At 35.1% G+C, this 21,518-nt stretch overlaps 5 protein-coding genes across 5 annotated transcripts; 2 read left to right on the forward strand and 3 right to left on the reverse strand.

Moving 5' to 3' along the window:
• Position 1: 1 nt before the first annotated feature.
• On the reverse strand, positions 2–3,323 carry EAE97_003080 (uncharacterized protein). Its single transcript, XM_038873592.1, has 5 exons — positions 2,512–3,323; positions 2,236–2,413; positions 2,007–2,176; positions 1,520–1,939; positions 2–1,465 (listed from the first exon to the last, which is right to left on the reverse strand). Exons 1-5 carry the CDS (start codon positions 2,644–2,646, stop codon positions 1,046–1,048), a joined length of 1,323 nt encoding a protein of 440 aa, XP_038735455.1. The 5' UTR covers positions 2,647–3,323; the 3' UTR covers positions 2–1,045.
• A 3,959-nt stretch (positions 3,324–7,282) lies between these two features.
• EAE97_003081 (uncharacterized protein) lies at positions 7,283–8,461 on the forward strand (the record flags this gene model as incomplete). The annotated part of the gene is made up of 1 exon (XM_038873593.1): positions 7,283–8,461. One exon carries the CDS (start codon positions 7,283–7,285, stop codon positions 8,459–8,461), a length of 1,179 nt encoding a protein of 392 aa, XP_038735456.1.
• A 1,479-nt stretch (positions 8,462–9,940) lies between these two features.
• EAE97_003082 (uncharacterized protein) lies at positions 9,941–11,427 on the reverse strand (the record flags this gene model as incomplete). Its single annotated transcript, XM_038873594.1, has 2 exons — positions 9,941–10,885; positions 10,952–11,427. The coding sequence occupies 2 exons, from the start codon at positions 11,425–11,427 to the stop codon at positions 10,219–10,221; spliced, it is 1,143 nt and encodes a 380-aa protein (XP_038735457.1). The 3' UTR covers positions 9,941–10,218.
• A 266-nt stretch (positions 11,428–11,693) lies between these two features.
• On the forward strand, positions 11,694–13,342 carry EAE97_003083 (uncharacterized protein). Its single transcript, XM_038873595.1, has 4 exons — positions 11,694–11,860; positions 11,973–12,023; positions 12,088–12,247; positions 12,326–13,342. Exons 2-4 carry the CDS (start codon positions 11,975–11,977, stop codon positions 13,083–13,085), a joined length of 969 nt encoding a protein of 322 aa, XP_038735458.1. The 5' UTR covers positions 11,694–11,860; positions 11,973–11,974; the 3' UTR covers positions 13,086–13,342.
• Positions 13,343–13,455: 113 nt separating this feature from the next.
• Positions 13,456–14,271, reverse strand: EAE97_003084 (uncharacterized protein; the record flags this gene model as incomplete). The annotated part of the gene is made up of 3 exons (XM_038873596.1): positions 14,217–14,271; positions 13,663–14,058; positions 13,456–13,541 (listed from the first exon to the last, which is right to left on the reverse strand). Exons 2-3 carry the CDS (start codon positions 13,760–13,762, stop codon positions 13,456–13,458), a joined length of 186 nt encoding a protein of 61 aa, XP_038735459.1. The 5' UTR covers positions 13,763–14,058; positions 14,217–14,271.
• Positions 14,272–21,518: the final 7,247 nt, after the last annotated feature.

Here is a 21,518-nt window from a genome sequence, read left to right on the forward strand (position 1 = left end):
AATCTTCAAGTAATCCTTCTCTCGTCTGCCAAAAGTTTTCCGCCGTTATTGAAAATGCCCCTACTAACCCTCCCCCAAAACTCACATCACATCAGGTCAAAACCGAGCAAATAGGTCAGCTATCTTCAGGCCTTACCCACCTCCCCTACATAGACGCGGGAATGCCTCACGTCAGCTACCAATCACGATCCCTATCACCATCTCAGATAATTGTCCCGTGCATCATCGTCGTACAGCTTTTCCGATTTCGTCAACTTCAATTGGTCAATCATCCAGTTCAGCTGTTTGTCTTGAACAGCCTTGTCGGAGACCATGACCAAATGTAGACACTATTTCTACACCATTTCTTCAACAATACCGCTGAGCCTCAGCTCATGCTCGGGTTTCAATATTTGGGGTCCTAATCGGGCTTTTCATGGCTTGTAGTTATAATCGTAAAGTAACCCTCAACGTCAATCTTTACGTGTTTTGCGCCAAACAACTGATTATTTCACCCGTAACAATAATTTGCTAGTCTCATCAAAAGATTCCGAAACTTGCTGAGAAGACAGTAGCTGACATGAGCCACCACTATCGTACAAACCTTACCAATTGTGTATATTGGTGATAGCTAACGGCGATTGAAACTTGCCCATAAGCTTTGGGTTCGAGTTCATGAAGAAAACAGATTGTTGATAGGAATCATCCAGTAGCTCGATCAAGACTCACCAATTGTGTGAATGGTCGGAGTGATGGGTGCTAAATTCCCAATAGCTGTCCAAGATATTGAATGAGAAAATCTTTCTTTGGATACGACTATAAACATCAGCCCAACAAAAGCATGCCTCAAAATTAAACACGTTTGTACGAAATGCCAAAAGACAACTTCGTAATGCGACCTATACCCAAAATCATAATAAGAGTGGTCTTGTAACCCTCGATACCCTGGGAATAATCAAAACGCCTATACCCTCTTCCAAAAATTCCAATCCAGTCTATGATGACCCGTAATGACCAACTCCTTTCTTACCAATTTGTTTAGACCCAATATTTCTCATCAAGTGACTTAACGAATATCCAATTGGAAAGGTTTAAATCGACCTCCAATGGTAGCGCATCTTGGACATTTCCTACGTGCTCCCTGCTCCGCCATGAGAACCTCGACACACGGCTGGCATATACCACATATGCATTCTGTACATGCGTAAGATTCTTTCAGGAAAGAAACGTTCTGACAAGCAGCACAGTAAATTTGTATATTTATTGCAGAGAAGCTTGGCGATGAATCCGAGAGCCCCTGTGATCCAATATTGAAATTATCGCCACTTCCACCACTTTCTACTGATGGAAAAGGTTCTGGAGCTTCAGCATGATACGATGGTGGAGTGAGTGCTTGTTGTAGTGGCGAAGCCTGATATCCTTGAAATTGTGATGCGGAAAATGGAGGCATTGAAGCACGATTCACTGAAACTGGGGATGGAGGAATCTGCATTTCCATTAGTATGCAAGTAAGGCCTTTGTATCTGCACATGGGACAAACCGGTGTTCTATCATCATCTACATCTTCTGTAGCTGATGTTGCAGCATCAATCAAATCTTCCCATCGCTTGCCATAAAAGGCACTTGAAGGTTCGGCAGATTGAGCTTTACGATCATGACTTAGGCGTCGCAGATGAGTGTGTTCCCCACGAGATTTTTGCCTCCTATGCTGTGGCTCTCGAGCACGCTTTGACACTGATTGTTTTCGAGGGCGACCTGTGCTTGTATTTCTTTGAAGTGGAGGAAGAGTAGACGATCGTCCTGGGGGCGATAGTATAGAAGGGAGAAGATCTCTGCGACGGTGAACATTGTAATGTGAAAATGGATCGCTAGTTGGTTCGCGATTGTTGGAATGAATTGGAGGAAGCTCTATAGAAGCTCGCATTGCTTGTTTGTGAGCTTCGTGATCTGACATCCAATCCTAGATGAACCCAATTAATATTTTGCATCCTTTTTGTTTGAAGAGTCAAGCTAGAAGAAGAACCTACCACTTCGGATTCCCACTCATTATCCAATTTATGATTGTGTAGCTGTGCGAGAGTTGCTGCAGCGCTAGCGGCTGGAAGCATAGAACTATCGTCCACGATTCTGGGAGTATTGGGGGCACTCGAATGATTCGAATGATCGCCATAATAATTCTGTCTTTCGTGTGTGAAACCTGTATACAGCATATCAGTCAAGATGCAACCAATGATTGAGACTTAAACTTCTACAGACTATTTGGAGTTGGAGCCGAGTTGGCAGTTGTTGGTGGTTGTGGTTGCGGTTGCGGTCGCTCAGAGGGCGGGGTATTGATCATGAGTTGAAAGCTTTCTTCGGTCGCAGGAAGCTTTGAGATGTAATGTTCTGGATGAGCTCTTCTAATGTGCTCTTGCATGGATCGATATCGTTTTTCCTGTCCATCTCACTCGCTTGTTACCACGGATTGAACCGTACAAAAGGAAAATAAGTTCCAAAGGGGTACAGCAGATACAGCAGAGTAGAGGCACTCACGCCGAGGCAACGTTTGCGACAACTGGAGCCATCTTGATTTCTCAGTGGACAAACAACTTCATTATTCGCATCTGAAACGGAAAAGGATGATGTCAACGAAGAACGAGGAGGCATCGTCAATGTAGACTCGATCATTACCAGATCACAATCGATAATGGGTGGTAATGGTTAATGGGTAGGTAGGAAGATAGGTAGGTAGGTAGATAAGATAGATAGGGACAGTATCGTCGCACTGTTGTTTCGTATCTGGAGGGGAGGGGGAAAGCGGGAATCTCTAAAAATGTATAATCTTGATAGCAAAATTTTGCATAATTATTTAATAAAAATAATATGGGAGGGTTAATTTCTTTTTTTTTTTGGCTTGTGGTTCTGGTGCTGTCTCTTAATGTGATTCTTTCAATGGGAACAAAGATACAAGAAAGATTGAAGCTCAAAGCTCTGGTTTTTTTGCAAATGATTTTCTTACAATTGATGTTTGAGAAAGAATGTGTTTGTGTGTGAGTGAGTGCGAGAGTAAGTTAAAGTAGTATGTAGATAGTATGTAAGTAGTATGTAAGTAGTGGTAATAGTAGTGGTAGTGTGAGTGTGGCACTGAAGGAAGGAATCTTTTGACTGAGGGGTCTTTTTTTCCTTGGGTGGATTCGGAGGAAGGAAGGGCAGCAGTTGGAACGCAAAACTAGGTAAGAACTCAAAACCTAGAAGGAAGCTCTTTGCTCTTTGCTCTTTGCTCTTTGCTCTTTGCTCTTTGCTCTTTGCTCTTTGCTCTTTGCTCTTTGCTCTTTGCTCTTTGCTCTTTGCTCTTTGCTCTTTGCTCTTTGCTCTTTACTCTTTACTCTTTTTTGCTAGTGGGGGTAAGAGTCAAGAAAAGAGCTTCGGATAAGAGCTTTTTTCCTCTTTTTTTTTCTTTCCCTCTTTTCCATCCATGCTTGTACATACTGGGTATCTTTCGAAGTTTAGATGTCTTTACTAGATCCGCAAGAGCCAATGAAAAGGGATACATCTGCAGCTTTGGAGCAGCATCAGTGGAGAGCTTCTACATTCTAACATGGAGAGATATACTCGGACGAGATAGGTAATACTGGGTGGGTGGGTAGGTAGGTAGGTAGATACCTTCTGATTGCTGTGAGCCGAGCTTACCTTGCTTCTCTCCTTGTCTCTAATATTCCCTTTCGAGCAAACCCTTTCATATTCGATTTCATTTGAGTACTGCACTACATACTTGCTATTGCTACTATTGCTATTGCGATAGCTACCTATACATACATACATACCTTGACACCTTGATTCAAAGAGCCAGAGACATCGAACCAACACAACATCCAAGTCAATATAACATGGCAGGCAAACCATGCAAACAAGCTCTCTCACTCTCATTCATCAATCTCACCAAACCCCCCCTCCCACGTTAATTTAGTCATGATCGGTCTCAAAGTGAAATAATATCTCATGCCACCCACTCCACTACTCTTACTCTTTGCATGCACCAGTATCTCAGCGGCAAAAGCAGGCAAATGGCCCAATATCGGACCATGAAAAGCTACCCTTTCCATAGCTAGTCCAGGTTACATCCCTCATACATAATACGCAGGTGCCGCGTTGGGCACGACATTCATGCGACCAATGCCATCCATTGAATCATAACAATCTTACGATCGGTGGAGAGGAGCTTTCCAAAACAAGTACCGCATCTCGCCTTCCTCCAATCAGACTCCCGTGGCATACTCGTGGATGGAGCACTTCTTGTCTCTCCAAACCAATCCCTAGGAAGCAATTGACAAGTAAGAAGTCGAGGATCCCCAAGTGACAAAGTTACTTGATCTGCTGATCTGCCGAAAAAAAGATTTTATTGGATTAGTCCTTCCGAATGGAGAGCTGGGAAGGGCAAGCCATACAGGATGATGACCTAGGTATGTTCGTATGCTACTGTACTTCGATGGCATCACGAATCACCGAATCACGATAATGGAATCCATCCTGATGGGAAAAATTCGATAAGAGCTCTTTTCTTTGCATTTTCTTTTATCTTTTATCTTTTATCTCTTATCAACTGGCATTGTTGCATTGTCCTATACCCCTTTGGAAGCTATCAAAGCAACAGTCGGAAACTGGAGAACCCTGAGTACAGGACATAGCATAGCATAGCATAGCATAGCATCCTTCCCTACCTAAGCTTACCACATCTTGACTCGAATGTGCATTGAGCATGCGAGTACAACTCTAACAAGCTTAATTTGCTTCACAAGCTCCTTTTCTAGAAAGACAATTCGCCAAAGGTCACACCAAAGGAATTGAAAACGATTTCAGTATAATTATGATTGATGCATTGATGAATCTTTCACATGTGAAGAATTTGTAGCTGCTTGCATATCTTTGTAACAAAGTATTTGTCTTTGGATTGTTATTGCAGTGGCAGTCTTATTGTATCGATTGGTCGCCGCTTGCTTTGAAGGAATTATTAAGTCAAAGGCCGAAGACTTGGTGCAAAGGAGATTTCTGCCAATACTTTTCAAACATGAACCAACTCCGTTTTGATTAATCAGGACTCAGGAGGAGATTCATGAGTCAATTGTGAAGCTATGTGAAGCTAGGTCTTAACAATTTGAGGATAATAAAAGCTCTCCCAGGTCCTGGTGATCAGTGCAGTGAGTAGGAGGAGATTGGAATGTACGAGATTTTAGTTAGCTCTTGTGTGTGTAGCTTAATCCTCGAGTACCTAGGTAGTTCGATTCAAGCGTTTACTTGCAGATGGGATCCATGAATCGTCGAAACCGTTGCATTGATTTTTCATGCTGCTAGTAAAGTTGGGGTAAAGTTCGAGAAGGTCTATTCGAAGCTTTCTTAACGGCCAGTCCGAGAAGATCTGTTCGAGAGTTCGCGTTGTATTAACATGTTAATGAACGGTAATTTGTGAATCCGAGATGAATTTTCTTCGTTCGGGTTGTAGTGATTGTAGTGTTCAAAGAGTGTGTCGCATGTCGTACTTGAAGAGGACTAGGTATGTCTATAGCAAATTGAAGAGGGAGGTGATCAAATGTTAGATACCTTGAAAAGTATATTCAAGCAGAGGTCGATATAAATTGGAGAACGATATCTCTTTGAATATTTACCATTCAACTTCTCTATATGAGAACAGCAAGTAGTAAATGACGCTCCGCTGGCCCCCTGGGAGCCACTGCCGTGGAGGCCGACTGACTAATTAGCTAGAGAATCTTCCACAGTCAAAATCTTGGAGCGCAGCGAGCTATGGGGGTTTGGGATTGGGGGATTGGGGGCTTGGGGGCTTGCTCCCAGGATGAATCATGAAAATGAAAGCCTATCAAATCTATAGATACCTATCTATCATAACTGAACCACTGGAATTGAAAGCTCGTTCTCGTACATGTACTCCCCTCCATTGCCATCTTCACATTCTCCTCTTCGCATTATATAAGATCTAACATTGACATTCTATCCTCACTCCCATTCATGAGGATTCACAAATATGGCTTGTCGTGCTAAGTAGAAGAGAAATAAATAGCACAAATACCAAAACACTCACTCGCGTTGATGATTTTCTTATTGATCCTGTCGATCATCCAAGTGAGGCTTGCAGTGTTTGTTTCTTTGCTGAGGCTATGACTTTCTAACCTGGTAAGACTTGGATCTTCATAATGAGGCTGATCCATTGTATAGGTACATAGGTAAGTGTCTATGATAGCAGCTAGAAAGTCTGGATTGACATCGAAAGTTTACATGAGATACTCGTTGCATACCGGTACCTATACATATATGTCCTAGTTTCCTAATATGCGTATACGTATCGTACTCACGAAAACATTCCAACTTCAAAGCTCGTACGTAGCTCGCGTATCGTTCCTTCAAAAGCTTCAATCGATCTTTCATCTCTTTCCCCACCAATCAAATCCACTAAACGGCATTGAAACAAGGAAAGAGGAACCACTTTGACCACTTTTACCACTTTTACCACTTTTCACCACTTTTCACCACTTTTCACCACAACAGCTGAAAGCTTCTTCGTCAAATCCTGCTTGAAAAATGATCGACGTCCTCGAAGCAGGTTTATCATTAGCCATTTCGAGAAATGAAGGTGCTTATTTTTCAGATGGGTTAATTATAGCCGTACGGTACTTCCGTAGAATGATCCACTTTCGAGATATTGATTGATATCGAAGCTCGACGAAATGGTATAGAGCTATGAAGTGTGAGCTTTTATTGAACAGATACAAGGACAATGATATATCATATACACGGTATGTTGTCGCGACGAGCAACTCGATTATGATCACCTATTCAGTAAGCTTCCTCCTCCAAAATAAGGGTATTGTTCGGTCAAAATGATAGGCGTTCGATAGATCCAAGTACAATAATTTCTCTATCGGGTAACCTTTCCATTTTCATCGAACAAACGGGGATTTTGATGAGTTGCCAGGCAGTGTGCCGCTTTGAATCTTTGCTTCTATAAACAACTTACTTCCACATCATCATCCCGCATTGGATCTTCTCCTATACCCTTTTAATAAATATGTCTGTCATCCAGTGCCCGTCTTTCGACGAGTATGTGGAATCACTTATCAATTTCAACTTGATTCATTGATTCACCACTTTGCTTCCATGTCAGAAAAATCTTTACTACCCATCTACTCCTACAATCCGAGTCAATCTATCTCCCCTTGCCGTCCTCCTTTTTCCTTTTGGCCTCACCCTCACTTTTACTTTTTGGATACTATGAGTTTTACAGATTTTCTCGATCTTCTCATATCTCGATTTGAAGATGTCCTTGACAGTTAAGCATCTCAACAATGATGCATCATTCCTCCTAACCTTCTCGCCCATCTCCCCCTTTCCTCCATCTCCAGGCGGACCTGGACGACATGAAAGCTCCTTTACTATCCTCCTCGATCCTTGGATATCCGGTCCTTCTAAAATCTTCCACCCTAAATTCTCAATCTCTCATCTCAATTCACCCTCATGCATATCTTCTCTCTCCGAACTCCCAGAACCAGATCTGGTAATAATCAGTCAAGATAAAACCGACCACTGCCACGAAGAAACTCTCAAACAACTCTCTCCAGATGGAAGCAAGACATTAATCCTTGCAGAACCCGGAGCCGCGAAGACAATCAAACGGTGGAAATATTTCTCTCCCTCGAAAGTCGTCCCTCTTAAACGTTGGGAAGATGCTCGTCAGCGTCGTCCTGACAGTATCCTTCGATTCCCCGTACCTCCCCAATCCCACAATGGGGTCGCAGGTGAAGTGACTATTGCTTTTCTCCCTCAGAAGAACGATCTTACAGGCCTGCATAATGCAATCGGGATAACATATCGACCACCCACCCTCTCAAAATCCTTCTCCCATCCTGATGAAAGCGCATACGCTACTCCACCCTCCTCACCCCACTCCATCGCCTCTACCCTCTCTAGCCCTACCGAGCGCGCTCTCTCTGTCATCTTCTCTCCGCACGGCTGCACATACAACACCCTTGCTCCCTACGCATCCTCGCATCTCGTCTCGGAAGCGGCTCTCCCTCTCACTTCTCTCCTCCACCCCTTCGATCGTATCTCAAACCCTTGGTACCTGGGTGGAAACATCATATCCGGTTTCCCCGGCGGCGTATCGATTGCCCAAAACCTCTGCGCCAAAACGTGGATTTCCGCCCACGATGGCGATAAGACGAGCACCGGAATGGCGACGTGGAGTTTGAGGAGTGAGAAGTGGGAGAAGGAAGATGTGGAGAGTGTGGTGTCGCCAAGGAGTGAAAAGTTTAGTGAGAAGAAGGGGATGGGTACAGAGGTTCTGGTGTTGGGAAGTGGAGAGGCCGTGAGGTTGGTCCACGCAGGTGATGTTTTTGGGTTGGGAGTGAGGATTGGGAGGTTGGATGGGGAGAATGGTGGTAATAGTGATGAGAGGATAGAGGAAATCAGAGCGAAAGATATTGAAGAAGTGTGTTGATTTGGGTTGCGATTTATCACGGCGAGATGGATTATACTAATGAATATCTCGGCTAAGGGAATTTACATGGAAAACTTGGTTATGGAATTGCAACCGAGGAATGAATATATTCACAATTGGGTTATGGACAGTCACTCCCATAGCAATGCTATCGCTATGAGGTATTAGGATCCATGGTGTTTTATCTCCTGACGTATACATTTTGTATTTAATTGTCGTTTCTTTTATACCATTATTTGAGTTAGGTTGGTTTGGTCGGTCGGTATAGCATACCTAAGTAGCCGGCTGGTATATAGGCTCATAGGTTTGAATACCCAGGAATAAAATGAATGAGTAATTTATACTCCTCACATCTCATCTGATTTTAGTTGTCGAGTGGGAAATATCTGTACAGGAATGTTACTGATTTGGTTTTTGTTTCTTTTGAAAATCGAAATTCATGGCACACACATCTACCTACCTACCTACCTATAGCGATTCCCTCCTCCTCCTCCTCCTCCTCCTCCTCCTCCTCCTCCTCCTCCTCCTCCTCCTCTTCTTCTTCTTCTTCTTCTTCCACGAAAAGATCACCAACCCAAGATCTCTCTAATATCTACACAACTCTAGTATCTACCTACCTACATAACTCTAAATACCTAAATAGGTAGATAGATTAACAGACACAGCATTCGAAAAGAAATCAAACAGTTTCAAACCCAAACAACAATAAAATAAGTAACAAAGCAATCTTTCTTCTACATACCTACTATACTATACTAGGTATATACTATATATACTATCTGCATATATACTTATCTCACTATACACTTATCTTATACACAAGCAGGATATGTTATTGCTATATACCTATACATACCTATACATACATACAGGCGAAACCCACACCATACATTTCCATTTCCATCCACCCATCCAGTAAATTTAAACTCTAAACTCTGAAACAAGAACACATGTACCTAGTATATCAACCACTGAATAAATATCGAGAATAAAAACGTATCGTATCGTATCGTATCGTATCGTACGTAGTATATAAACGTATCACTCTCTATACATACCTACATACCTACCTATCTACCCAGGTATCTAGGGATCTACACCTTCTTTCCCTCCTTCCATTCCCTTCCCTTCCAACCCCTGAAATACGCGATGCGATGTATGCGATGTGATACGATACGATGTATGCTTTTGCTGCAAAAATTGTAATTGAGGTTGAATTATCAGGTGGATGGACTATCCATGTGGATACGTATGAAATACCTGACTACCTACCTATACAAACACGAGAAACGAGAAAAAGGGAGAAAAGCGGCGTCAGGAAAAACGTAATGGAGTATAGGATTATGATGGGTGACTACCTAGGTACCTAGTATGTAGGAAAGATATCAGTATCCATTATCAATCTAAATATCGCAAAGGGGGGGTTTCTTTGGTATAACAGACAGCAAATTCGAAAGACCTTCGGTGATTGAAATTATATCTGTATGGTTTCTTCGAGAAGAGAAAGGTGATGAATGTGATTATTCTTCGTATTTATAAACTCAGACGACTGGAGAGTGTATTTTTACGAACAGAGATAGGAATACCAAGCAAGCTCATCAAAAAGATGGATGCACTTGCAAGTTCATGATCTTTACGGGAATGTACACCAAGTTATTCTCTTCCATTTCCTTTTCGCAACCTGCGAAGCAATGACTGTAACTCAACTGATAAGCTCTTCCCATCAATTTCTAAGTCGATATATCCCTCATCTATCCCTACCTCTTTACCGCCTTCCCTTTCAACATTGATTCCCTCATCGCAGCTCTAGCACTCCTACTTCCACCCAACTTCGGTCCTTTCATATACAATTCCTCCTCCGTCTTATCCTGAGCCCCCTTCTTCTTATCCTTTGCCGCTTTTTCAGACATCTGCTGTTGTCTCTGCAAGGATGCATGAGAACTAGCTTCTTCCCAATCCTTGCGGAATGATTCTGCGACCATTTCATCATTGGCCAATCCTGCCGTGTGATTCATTTCCTTACTCGAGGGCGCGGGCTCGTAAATCTCGAGACGATTTTCATGAAGAATAGCATCTACGAGGGCATCGCGTTGAATGTCATCGCTTCCTCTTCTTTTGCGACCACGCCAGGGTTTACCATCGCGCCCAAGACGGGGCTTTGGGAGGGGTTGTGTAGATTCTTCGAGTTCGATGACCTCACCTGCTGCTTTTCTGCGAGCTAGTTCTGTTCGATATGCATTTCTTGCTCTTGATTCTTCTCCCAGATCAATTTCGAGAATTTGACCCATTGTAGTAGGTGCTCTTTGAGATTCTTTAGATTGAGTTGTAGAAGTCTCATTCTTTGAAATTCCTGCTTGAGGGTTTGTGAATGGAGAATCAACGGATTGAGATGTATGTCCGAGTTTCGATTCTATATATGCCATCCTATACTATTAGTCACCGCACTTACACCCAAGCCGTTCTCTCGGGAAGAATACGAAATGTACTTACATATGTTTATCAACACCACTCCCCACTACTCCCATCTGCGGCGCAAATCGTCGCATGGAAAGTCCGCCTTCAGGCTGCGTTTCCTCTGCATCCTTGTCTTCATATTTCACCAGGGCATCCCCATCTCCTTCATCGTCATTCCCATCTCGAATCTTAGATTCGGCTTTGAACTCCACCCCTCCAATTTTCTTTCGTTGTTTTCGCAGACGTAGAATTTCTGATATATTCAGGGGCGTTTCTTCCAGTCCACCTTCTTCATCTCCCTCCTCTTTTCTAAAGGGAATAGAATTCGAAGCAATGAGCTCGTCTAAACTTTGTTCTGTGGGTATAGCTGCTGCCGTTGGCGCGGGCGCGTTTGTGGAGATTTCGGGTTTTATCTCGTCGTTATCATCTTGATTTCGCTGTCGATAAATCTTGCGCTTTTTCGAAGGTCGAAATAAAGGTATTGGGTCTGGGGTTGGAATTGGAGTTGTCATGATTGGTGTTTGGGCAGTTGATGAGCCCAGCGATTTGGTGTATAGAATATTGTATTTATAGTTGAGCAACTTGTAGGTGAAGGAAGGTGAAGCTTGGATTGAGGATGGATAAGATGTTGATTGTGTTAGCGTCTACTGATAGGCTTTAGCTACATGGTAAGGGTCCCTGTGCATTGGCAGATCACATCCGAGCCTCAGCTGAATGATATTAACCACCCGAACCTTACTGTCTCTAATCTTCAATAAGGTGCGATTAACTTTACTTGTCTCATTTATTTCCAAATAGTTCATCTTTTGGTACTGTATCTTTCATAGGTAGATAAGTAAAAGAGCTAATATCTATACCGTACAATATCTAATCAGCTAGGTATAACCTATATTGCATTTCCGTAAATGGCCAGGTGAGCAAGGCTAGTAAGTGGTATATTGTGGGGTAAGCTCCCGAAGCACAATATCAATTGAGGTTCCATCAGCACTCCAAAGTCTTTGGGATTTTGTTCGTCAACTTATTTCAACCTTCAATTGATTTGTATCCTTCGAAATAGCAATGTCGCGAAACGCAGCAGCTTCTGTCCTCCGAAGGGCTCTCCTCTATGGTATGCTATCCATCTGAACACCACATATGGAAGCTCCCTCATGGGAAGCTAACCTACGAGCAAGTGCCTTCATCTTCACCCAAGTTTCTAGAGAAATCCCGAGGGTTAAAGGTCGATACTGTTGCGTATGATCTTGAGGATTCGGTGACATTGGGGAATAAGGAGATGGCAAGGAAAAACATTGTGGATTTTCTAAAGGGTGAAAGACCAAAAGATGTAGGAGAGTATGTATTTTATGTCTGATAAGTCTTTTTGTCCTCTAGAAGGTGAAAACATATATGCTGATTCCACTATCACCATAGACTGGCTGTACGAATTAACTCTGTTTCATCAGGCCTCGCTCTACAAGATCTCACTCAGGTCCTCAAAAGTCAACACCTCGACACTCTCGTAGTACCCAAAGTTAATTCGGCTTCCGATCTCCACTTCATAAATGATATTCTTCGTCATACTCTTCCCTCGCGACATCCATCTACTCCATCGCCTTCTTCTAACCCAGTCAAAATACTCGCTCTCATAGAATCTGCACAATCTCTTATAAACCTCTCGTCAATCTGCCAAGCATCTCCCTACTTACATGGCCTAATATTCGCCGCTGAAGATTTCTCTTTGGATTTAAGCATTACACGAACACCTAGTCTTGACGAATTCCTATATGCGAGAAGTCACATTGCCACTTGTGCACGAGCATTTAATATCCCATCTACCATTGATTTAGTGTGTACATCATACAGGGGAAGTGAGGGACTAGCTCGTTTGGGAGAAGAATCTCTTCAGGGAAAGGGTTTAGGGTTTAATGGAAAACAATGTATACATCCTTCCCAAGTGGACGTTGTTCAGAAAGCATTTGCACCTGGAGAGAAAGAAGTCGAGTGGAGTGTACGAGTAGTAATTGCAGATGAAAAGGCGGAGAAGAAGGGGAAAGGAGCGTGGACATTGGACAACAAAATGATTGATGCACCAGTTACTGGAAAGGCAAGAGAGGTAGTTAAGAGAGCAGAATTGTGCGGCTTTGACGTTGAAGCTATGAGGGAAAAGTGGAAGGGTCAGGAACCCGAATGATAGGACAGTCAGTTCAGACCGTGTTTGCCATTGGCTGATGACTTTTTATCCAAATCTTTCCAGCGAAAGACTTTCATTTTCTACTGCCTCAATTCTCTATATGTACATTGTTATACAGATAGGTATTCTCTAGTAGTAGATGGCTAAACTCGTCCCCACCCAACCCACATCATCAACACCAGACCTATCCTCTCCTAGCGACTATAACTTTCGGTGGTTGACTCTCGGCGGATATTTTTGCTGGCTCAGTAGCTAAGCCAAGATGTTAGAGTACTCAGGAGAATTTCAATCCATTAGTTGGAGAGGGGGTAAACGTGATGGCGTGAATTCATCCCATGCAGTCATGAATTTCAATATCTTGTGCTCTTCATTAGCCAGAAGCAACAGCAGCAAGTCTAAATGGACGTCCATTTGTCTGAGAGTAGCCCAAGGGAACAGTGCCTACAGGATCTTGTGCTGGGTAATAGAACCTACTAAAGCATACACAAGAGATATCCATTCCTAGAGGACACATCAGTAAAAATGCTGTCCTAATAATTGTTTAGGTGGATTCCTTCGTTATGGTTGGGTAGCTTACCTTCGGTAACTGGAATGCCATGGAGGGATCCTCTGATACGCTCATCATCAAGAAATTTGGCAACGTCGAGTAGGATTAATTTGGGTGCTATGCTTATCATTGCATTCAATTTCAGGTCTCGATGATTGTGTCTCTCAATTTGGCTCAGGTATAAATCCACAAACTGGACCGAACTTGATTTGTCACCCTGTAGTAGCCTTCTCAAGTTACTGGCCGTAGCGGTGGTACATCAACAGTCAGTGTCGAGGCTGGTTGCACCGTGAAGCTTTCCATATTAAGTTAATGAATTTTCGCCTGTGGGTAAAGGGGAATGAAGGTGGAACAGATCTCTGTAGAGCTTTTTGTAACTACACTATTCGAAGAATGTGGACTCTTGTAATGATGATTATTAAATGTCTGCTAAACCAGTCAGTAATGTGTAAAGAGCACCCGCCATGATTGGAAGAATCGCGTGTAGAATGATGTATTGACCAAAGATCAAGCATGGCAAGGGGTTTCACTTAAGTCAGACGCGCCCTCTGGCTCGGGTGAATGTAGAATGATGGAATTCATACAGCGAGAGGTATATCACACGTGTAATTGAATATAACATAGCTGGAGTATCATAGAACTTAGACTGCGTTCGAAGAGACGAATCCGGAGTCCCAGCCACCAAAATAGCAGTTTCACAAAGAGAAATCCTTCGTTGGTAACAACAAGACTCACTACTACGGTACACTTTTAGGACATATATTGTGAGGTTTGTGTGTGGATTAAAAGATGGTTATTTAGAATGGTACCAAGAGCTAAGATATTGGCATTAATTTAGCTAATCTGAGCTAAACTAATTTAGTATATACACATAATTAAAAATATAACAAATATTGTAATTGAGAAAATACTTTGCCCTAAAACAAAATATATTTAATTCTGATTTCTATTTTTAAATATATATAAATCTATTTATTAAAAGTTCTAATTAATTTTACTAAAATTCTTTTATCTAATATTTATTAATTCTATTCTGCCTTTTTTTCTAAATATTAAATCAAATACTTACTTATTTCTCCTTCTTTTCTTCTATATAAAACTTATTTTCACAGAATTCTTTTTAAAATCAATTTAGGATTTTATAGAATTCTTTATATAAAAGAGTAATAAAAAGGATTTTATATAAAATCTAATATAAACTCAAGATATATAATATTAATAATTAAATATATCTTTATAAACTCAAGTAGCTTGATTCAATAAATTAAATATTCAATCCTTTTTAGGATTTTGAATAAACTTATGAACTATTATTCGATTTTTGTATTTCTATTTATAATATTAGATATATTATATTCTCAATATAATTATAAAAAAATATAATTTTTAATCTTAAAGAATATAGATTTATATTATTAATTAAAATAATATTTTATAAATATAACTATGAATTTAATTATATTAATTACCTCGATTATTATAGATTTGTATTTAGTATTATTCGTAGGTTTTATTAGGTATACTTTAGCCATTCGTTTTATTATAAATTCGGATCTAGCTCTTCAGAGTGGTATTTCCATCAGTTTTACAATTACTTCTATTATAATATCAAATGACTCTTTGATCCTAGATCTATATATTACTATAGTAATAGTGATATTTATATCTTAAAATATAAAATTTAATAAAACTATAAATAAATATGATAACACTATTGGTCATTACGAATTATTATTTAGAGTATTAAGATAATATCAAAAAGCGATTTTTATTATCTAATTAATATATTTATTATTTTTATTTATCTATAAATATCAAATTATACTGAATAATAGTTTAATATTTAATAAATCTATAATTCCTTTTTATATTTCGGAAACAAACTTTTTATTTTGATTAGAAATAATTGTATAAGGTATTTTCTATAATATTAGAAATAGATGTTGAATTAGGGAATTTCCTTATTAAACTACAATCCAAGTGTTTTTTCCAGGAATCAAAGTAATTGTTTTAAAGAGTTTATTTGTAATTGATAAAGTATAATCAAACAAATCCGGCATCAATTTAAATAAAGTTAAGATAAAATCGATAGATATTGTATAAAAGATATGTGGAGGAATTAGAATAAATTGTAGTGATTTATAAGATTAATATTAGGGAATTGATAACATTCTATATTAATAGTAATGATAAAGGAAAGATCAAAGTTTTTTAGATATATTAAAAATATAAAAACTGGAAGAAACCTTTTTGTAAATATGATTATAATCTGAATATCTTAATTGATTATATATATAATTGAATATTTCATTTTTTAAAGATATAGATATTACTAGTTTTTTTTATAAATATATTACATCAGATTTTGTATATAGAATACCTTATTTTATCTCAAAAAGCAGCTTTGCAGTATTAATTCCCAATTTCTCATTTTCCTTAATCTATTTAATTAATTTGATACACCATAAATCCAATATATATATCTATTTAAGTTTTTATAATCAAATTTCTTTAATCTATAGAATTACTATAGAATAGACTATAATTTCTGATATTCTATAGTTATAACTTTATTCTATCTAAATTGATTTCTGCTTATTTGTTTTCTTTTCAATAATATAAAATTATAATAAAATATCTGATATAATATTAAGATATTTAAACTTATATTACACCTCAAAATAGAATTAGAAAAAATATTCAGAACTTTATAAATAATAAGAATTCAATTGAACTAAGAAAGATATATTTATAGAAATTTAAATAATAATCTGAATACTTATAGAATGATTTGTATATATTATTATTAGAAATTTTGATAATTTAATTAAATGCCGAATTCTTGAAATTATTTAGTACAAGTTTATAATCTCTAATTCAATTAGTTAATAATTAGATTCAGTAGATGTAATAAGTTGAGAAAGAAATATAATTAATATAATAGATTTCTAAATTGACAAATTAATTATAAAATGATAGATTATACTATTAACTCCTTTTTTAAATGTATCTATATCAATATATAATCTTTTCTTAGGGTTGAAATAATATAAGATTAAAGATTTTTTGAAAACAAATTGCAATTTGTTAAATGAATTCCTTTTTTTAATAATAATATTTTTGAGTTTCAAAATTGCTATCGAGTTTTTTCTTTTAATCTTTATAATAACATTCTTATTATAAACACACAATAAACGATTTAGCTTGCTTTTTCTTTTTTGTAATATTATTAATAATTTTATATAATACGGGATATATTATTATAGGTAGCTAATAAAACCAAGATAGTATTCAAATTATTTCAAAAATTAAGGAAAAACTAAAGCTTAAATAATGGAAAGTTTGTTTTTTACTAATATAAGGTTAAATATATCTACCCTTTAACCAAGTAATATAATAGAAGAATAAACTAAAAAGTATTTCTTAGAATTCAAAATAATATTCGTGTTTTTTAGTTATAAAAAAACCTATTAAAAATATTTTAAATAATTCTTAAATATATAGCTAAAAATAATAATATTATTAATATAAACTCTCGCAAATTCTCTTTCCAATTTAAGAATAATATTGATATATCTTTGAATATAAACCAATAAATTTCTGAATTCTATTATTATATAAATAAATATCTCTTAACTGTAATAAAATGATATGATAAAGTATTTTTGATAATTCTTTTTGATGTATTATTAATAGAAAAAGCTAGTATAATCAATGGTGAATATAAAAGAATATTCAATCATAATTATAATAATATTGGTTTACATAGAGATTGAATATATATTAGAAATAGCGATTTGATTTAGTATATGAATATTTATAATAATCCTGTTTTTTTTTGATATAACTCCTTTTTTATCAATTATCTTTTTTTATATATAGAATATTAGAAAACTAAAAGGGATTAGTTTTATTGTTTATTTGAGGCGATTTTGTTTATAAAGTTTATTGTAAGTTTTGTTTATAAGGATTTGATTTTTTCGATTTATGGAATAAACCTTTGTCTTATTTGATCTAAATTTCTTTTCTTAGTTTTTATATAAATCGATCTTTATTTTTTTGTTTTTTAATATATTTGCAAAATCTTTTTGATCTTTTTAAATTATATAATTACTTATTATTAGATCCTTTAACTACTATTTTTGTATTTTATTTCTATAAATTATAATTTCATTTAATAGAATAATCTTTTATTTAATAAGTTCTAAATTAACTATATTTATATAACCTAAAATATTATTTGTATTATTAGTTATTTATAAGGTTATAGTTATTATAATTATAAGTAATCCCTTAATTAAAAAGCATTTTTTTGGTTTAAATATAATAGCCAGTATTTAAATAAAATAATAAATATTAACCTTATTTATAACTATTATTATCTAAGCATTAGATTCTATAATATTCTTGAACCTTAAACTTTTATAAATTACTATTTTCTTATCTATAAGGTTTTTGATTATAATAAAACTAAGCTCATTAGATATTAGATATAAAAAGGATATGAAATTCCCTTGTTATAAAGGTTTATAGATTATATTATAAATTGGAAAAGATAATTCATTATCCTTTCTATTTATAGTTAATATAAATACTTAAAAGTAAAATGAAATGATAACTTTATTTATAGTATAGATTAAGATTTTTCTCTTAGTCTTTTTTGATTATATTATAATCTTAGCTTGTAGATCTGTATATTAAGATAGAATTAAAATTTCGCTATCTAAATTGATAATCCATTCTTTTGGAATAATAATATTATTATTTAATAGGACTTTGATATTTAGTATATCTATAATATAGATTTCACAATAGAGATAAGTTATAATACCATTAGTTACTAATAGATAAAAATCCAAATTTACAAATTGGCTTGTATTATATCTTTAGAAATCTAAATCATAAATATTTATAATCTTATTCATAATGTAAATCTTTATAATAGAATATATTTCAAATAGAAAAGATTGATTGATTAAATTTATACTATAATCTGTATCGAAATAGACTATATATATTTCGTTTTGAGAATTACCTAATAATATTTTGATCTTAATATATCTTTAGCTCTTGAATATATAATCTAATAATAATTTACTTATTTTAATTATAGAATAAATTATTTGAGATTGATATTGAATTAAGAATAGTTCTTTAGGTTTAATTAATACAATATTTCGCTCAAATTGATTAATAAATTATAAGGGATAAGATAAAATAACTTTTGAAATATTATTGATCTTGAATTTCATTGAATATTTCACTGATTTATATTTTCTATATTGATTTCTGAGGTGGATATATAATTTATTTTCAATATAAAATATTTTCTAATAGTTATAATATTAATATTTGGTTTTATTAATCTTAATATCTCGGAATATTATAAGATCATTTAATTTATATCTAAAATCAATATCCAAAGAGATAGGCTTTGATTTCTGATTTCCTTTATCAAATCGAAAATCTTTAATATTATCTTAATATATACTATCGGATTTTGTATTAATTAATATCTTAATTTTTAAAGATTTAAATAATATTAGAGCAGAATCTTAAATAAGATAAATATGCTGTATATCCATCTCTTTATTATAAATATCAAAATCAGTATTTGACTTTTTATAATTGCTTTTCAATCTTTAATAATAAACTTAATTATATATATAATTATTATAATCTTTTGCTATTTCGTTTATAATAATAGCTTTTTCTATTTTATTCTCCCTAGTATTATAGATTCTTACTTTATTAGTTTTCTAATTTCATTTAGAATTCTGTTTTCAATATAGTTTTCTATTTAATAAAGATGTATTTTATCTGATATTATTCTTTGTCTTATTAATATTATATTTCTTATAAAAATTAAAGAAATTTTTAGAAAATAAAAAAGAATAAATAGATCTATGATTATTCTAGTATTATAATTTATTAAAAGAAAAATGCTTATTATTATATTAATCAAATAAACAATTATTAATAAAATTAAGATAATAGATATTAAATCAATTATTCTTTTTTTATCTGATTTGTTTTATAAAAATTAACAGATTTGTTTTTGTTATTAAAACAAATATATAAATATAAAGTTCTACAGCTAAATATTAGTGAGCAATGAGTATTTGAGTATATTCAAATTCAATAGTACCCGCATTCCAACTAAGAATCATAATATTCTAAATAAATTCTTCAGGATCTTTGCATTAATATATATCTCCAATAATATATTTAAACTTTTCTAACTTCTCAAATACTATATTTAATAATATATAAAAGCATATCTCTAATTTGATATATCAATTCTCAATACTAGTTTTTAGTTCAACTTATATTATATTAGATATTTTATTAATATACCAAAACTCTACCTTTCCATATAGATACTAATCAAATTAGAAAATAATAAGATGAGTAGCAAATAATCTCTTAATAATATCTAAAGATTTAGTTTTTACATAAACAATAAATAAAAATATATTATAAAAAACCAAAATATTATTCATTATTTCAATAAATATATTAATCTCATTATCCAAATCAAAATAATCTAAATCTTAAGAATAGAAATATGAGATAATTACTAATAAAGGGTTTTATTATATAAAAGCTTAAATTATTTATAGTAATTATTAAAATTATTCTATAGAAAAGATTACAACTAAAAGCTTTATTTTATTTGGCAAAGGGCTATCAATGATATTGTTTGATAATACAGATTATACTAAAAAGGATATACCAAACATTACAGAACAATAACCTTGCCTTGCAATTTACAGTATAGATAAAGTGTTAATAATACCTTAAGCTACCTTAACCACCCAATTATAATTATTAAACCAATTAATAGATATATTAAATATTTATTAAGAATTATTTAATAAAAGAAAGGAATTATTTAATAAAGATTTATATAAAAAAACAAATATTATTTAATTATTTATATTTAAATTCAGTAAGATTCAAGTAATAGCGTTCTATTATTAAACTAATAATTTGTTTTGAGCTCTGGGATATTTGATAAGAAAAGAATTAAATAATCTCATTTTTGATACAATCTTTTGAAGAATTATATCAAATCAAGCTTTTAACTTAATAATAAAACTATCTTACATTACTATCCAGAAATATGATATTTCACTAAAGTGTATTTAGATTTATAATAATATTTAGATATAGTAAACAAAATGTTTTTCTATAATTTAAAAGAAGTATAATAAAAGATTTGATTATAGAATATATAATATAATAAAGAAAACGATCTAATATAATAACTAATAATCTGTTTTAATACCCAAAATAGGACTTGCTACCATTTGTGAGATTTATATGTAGATTAAAAGATGGTTATTTAGAATGGTGCCAAGGGCCAAGATATTGGCACTGGCTTAGCTAATCTGAGCTAGACTAATTTAGTACATACACGTGATTAAAAGTATAACATATATACTTCGTATCCGCTTCCTGAGAACCTTCTTATGAAGATGTTGACGCTCCACGAATCAAGAAGGTGTATTCTGTCGAAGAGAAGTTTCCATACTTGGGAAGAAGATTGCCGAATTTTCACAACCATGTAGAAGCTGTGAATCATAGTGATCTGAGCACTCTTTGGTGTGATTGGAGAGATATCTTGAGGATTTATACTTTTTGAACGGTTTTGGTGATTAGTCGGTGATATTTTGATTTTGCTGGCTATTGTGTAGATTGGTTTGGCGGGCGTGCAGATGTGTTTGATTTGAACATATCACTATATTAGAAAATGGCCTTGGAATTTGGGGGTCTTTTTGGAAAGCATGTTGATTGTGCTTGTATTCACTTAGTAATTCCTATGCATAGTATTCCCTGCTTGAACTCATGCTGTTCTGTCTTCACCACCGCATTCAGCTTTG

This window comes from Botrytis byssoidea (assembly GCF_014898295.1).
Source record: "Botrytis byssoidea strain MUCL 94 chromosome Unknown BBYS_005, whole genome shotgun sequence".
In the NCBI taxonomy this organism is placed as follows: Eukaryota; Fungi; Ascomycota; class Leotiomycetes; order Helotiales; family Sclerotiniaceae; genus Botrytis; species Botrytis byssoidea.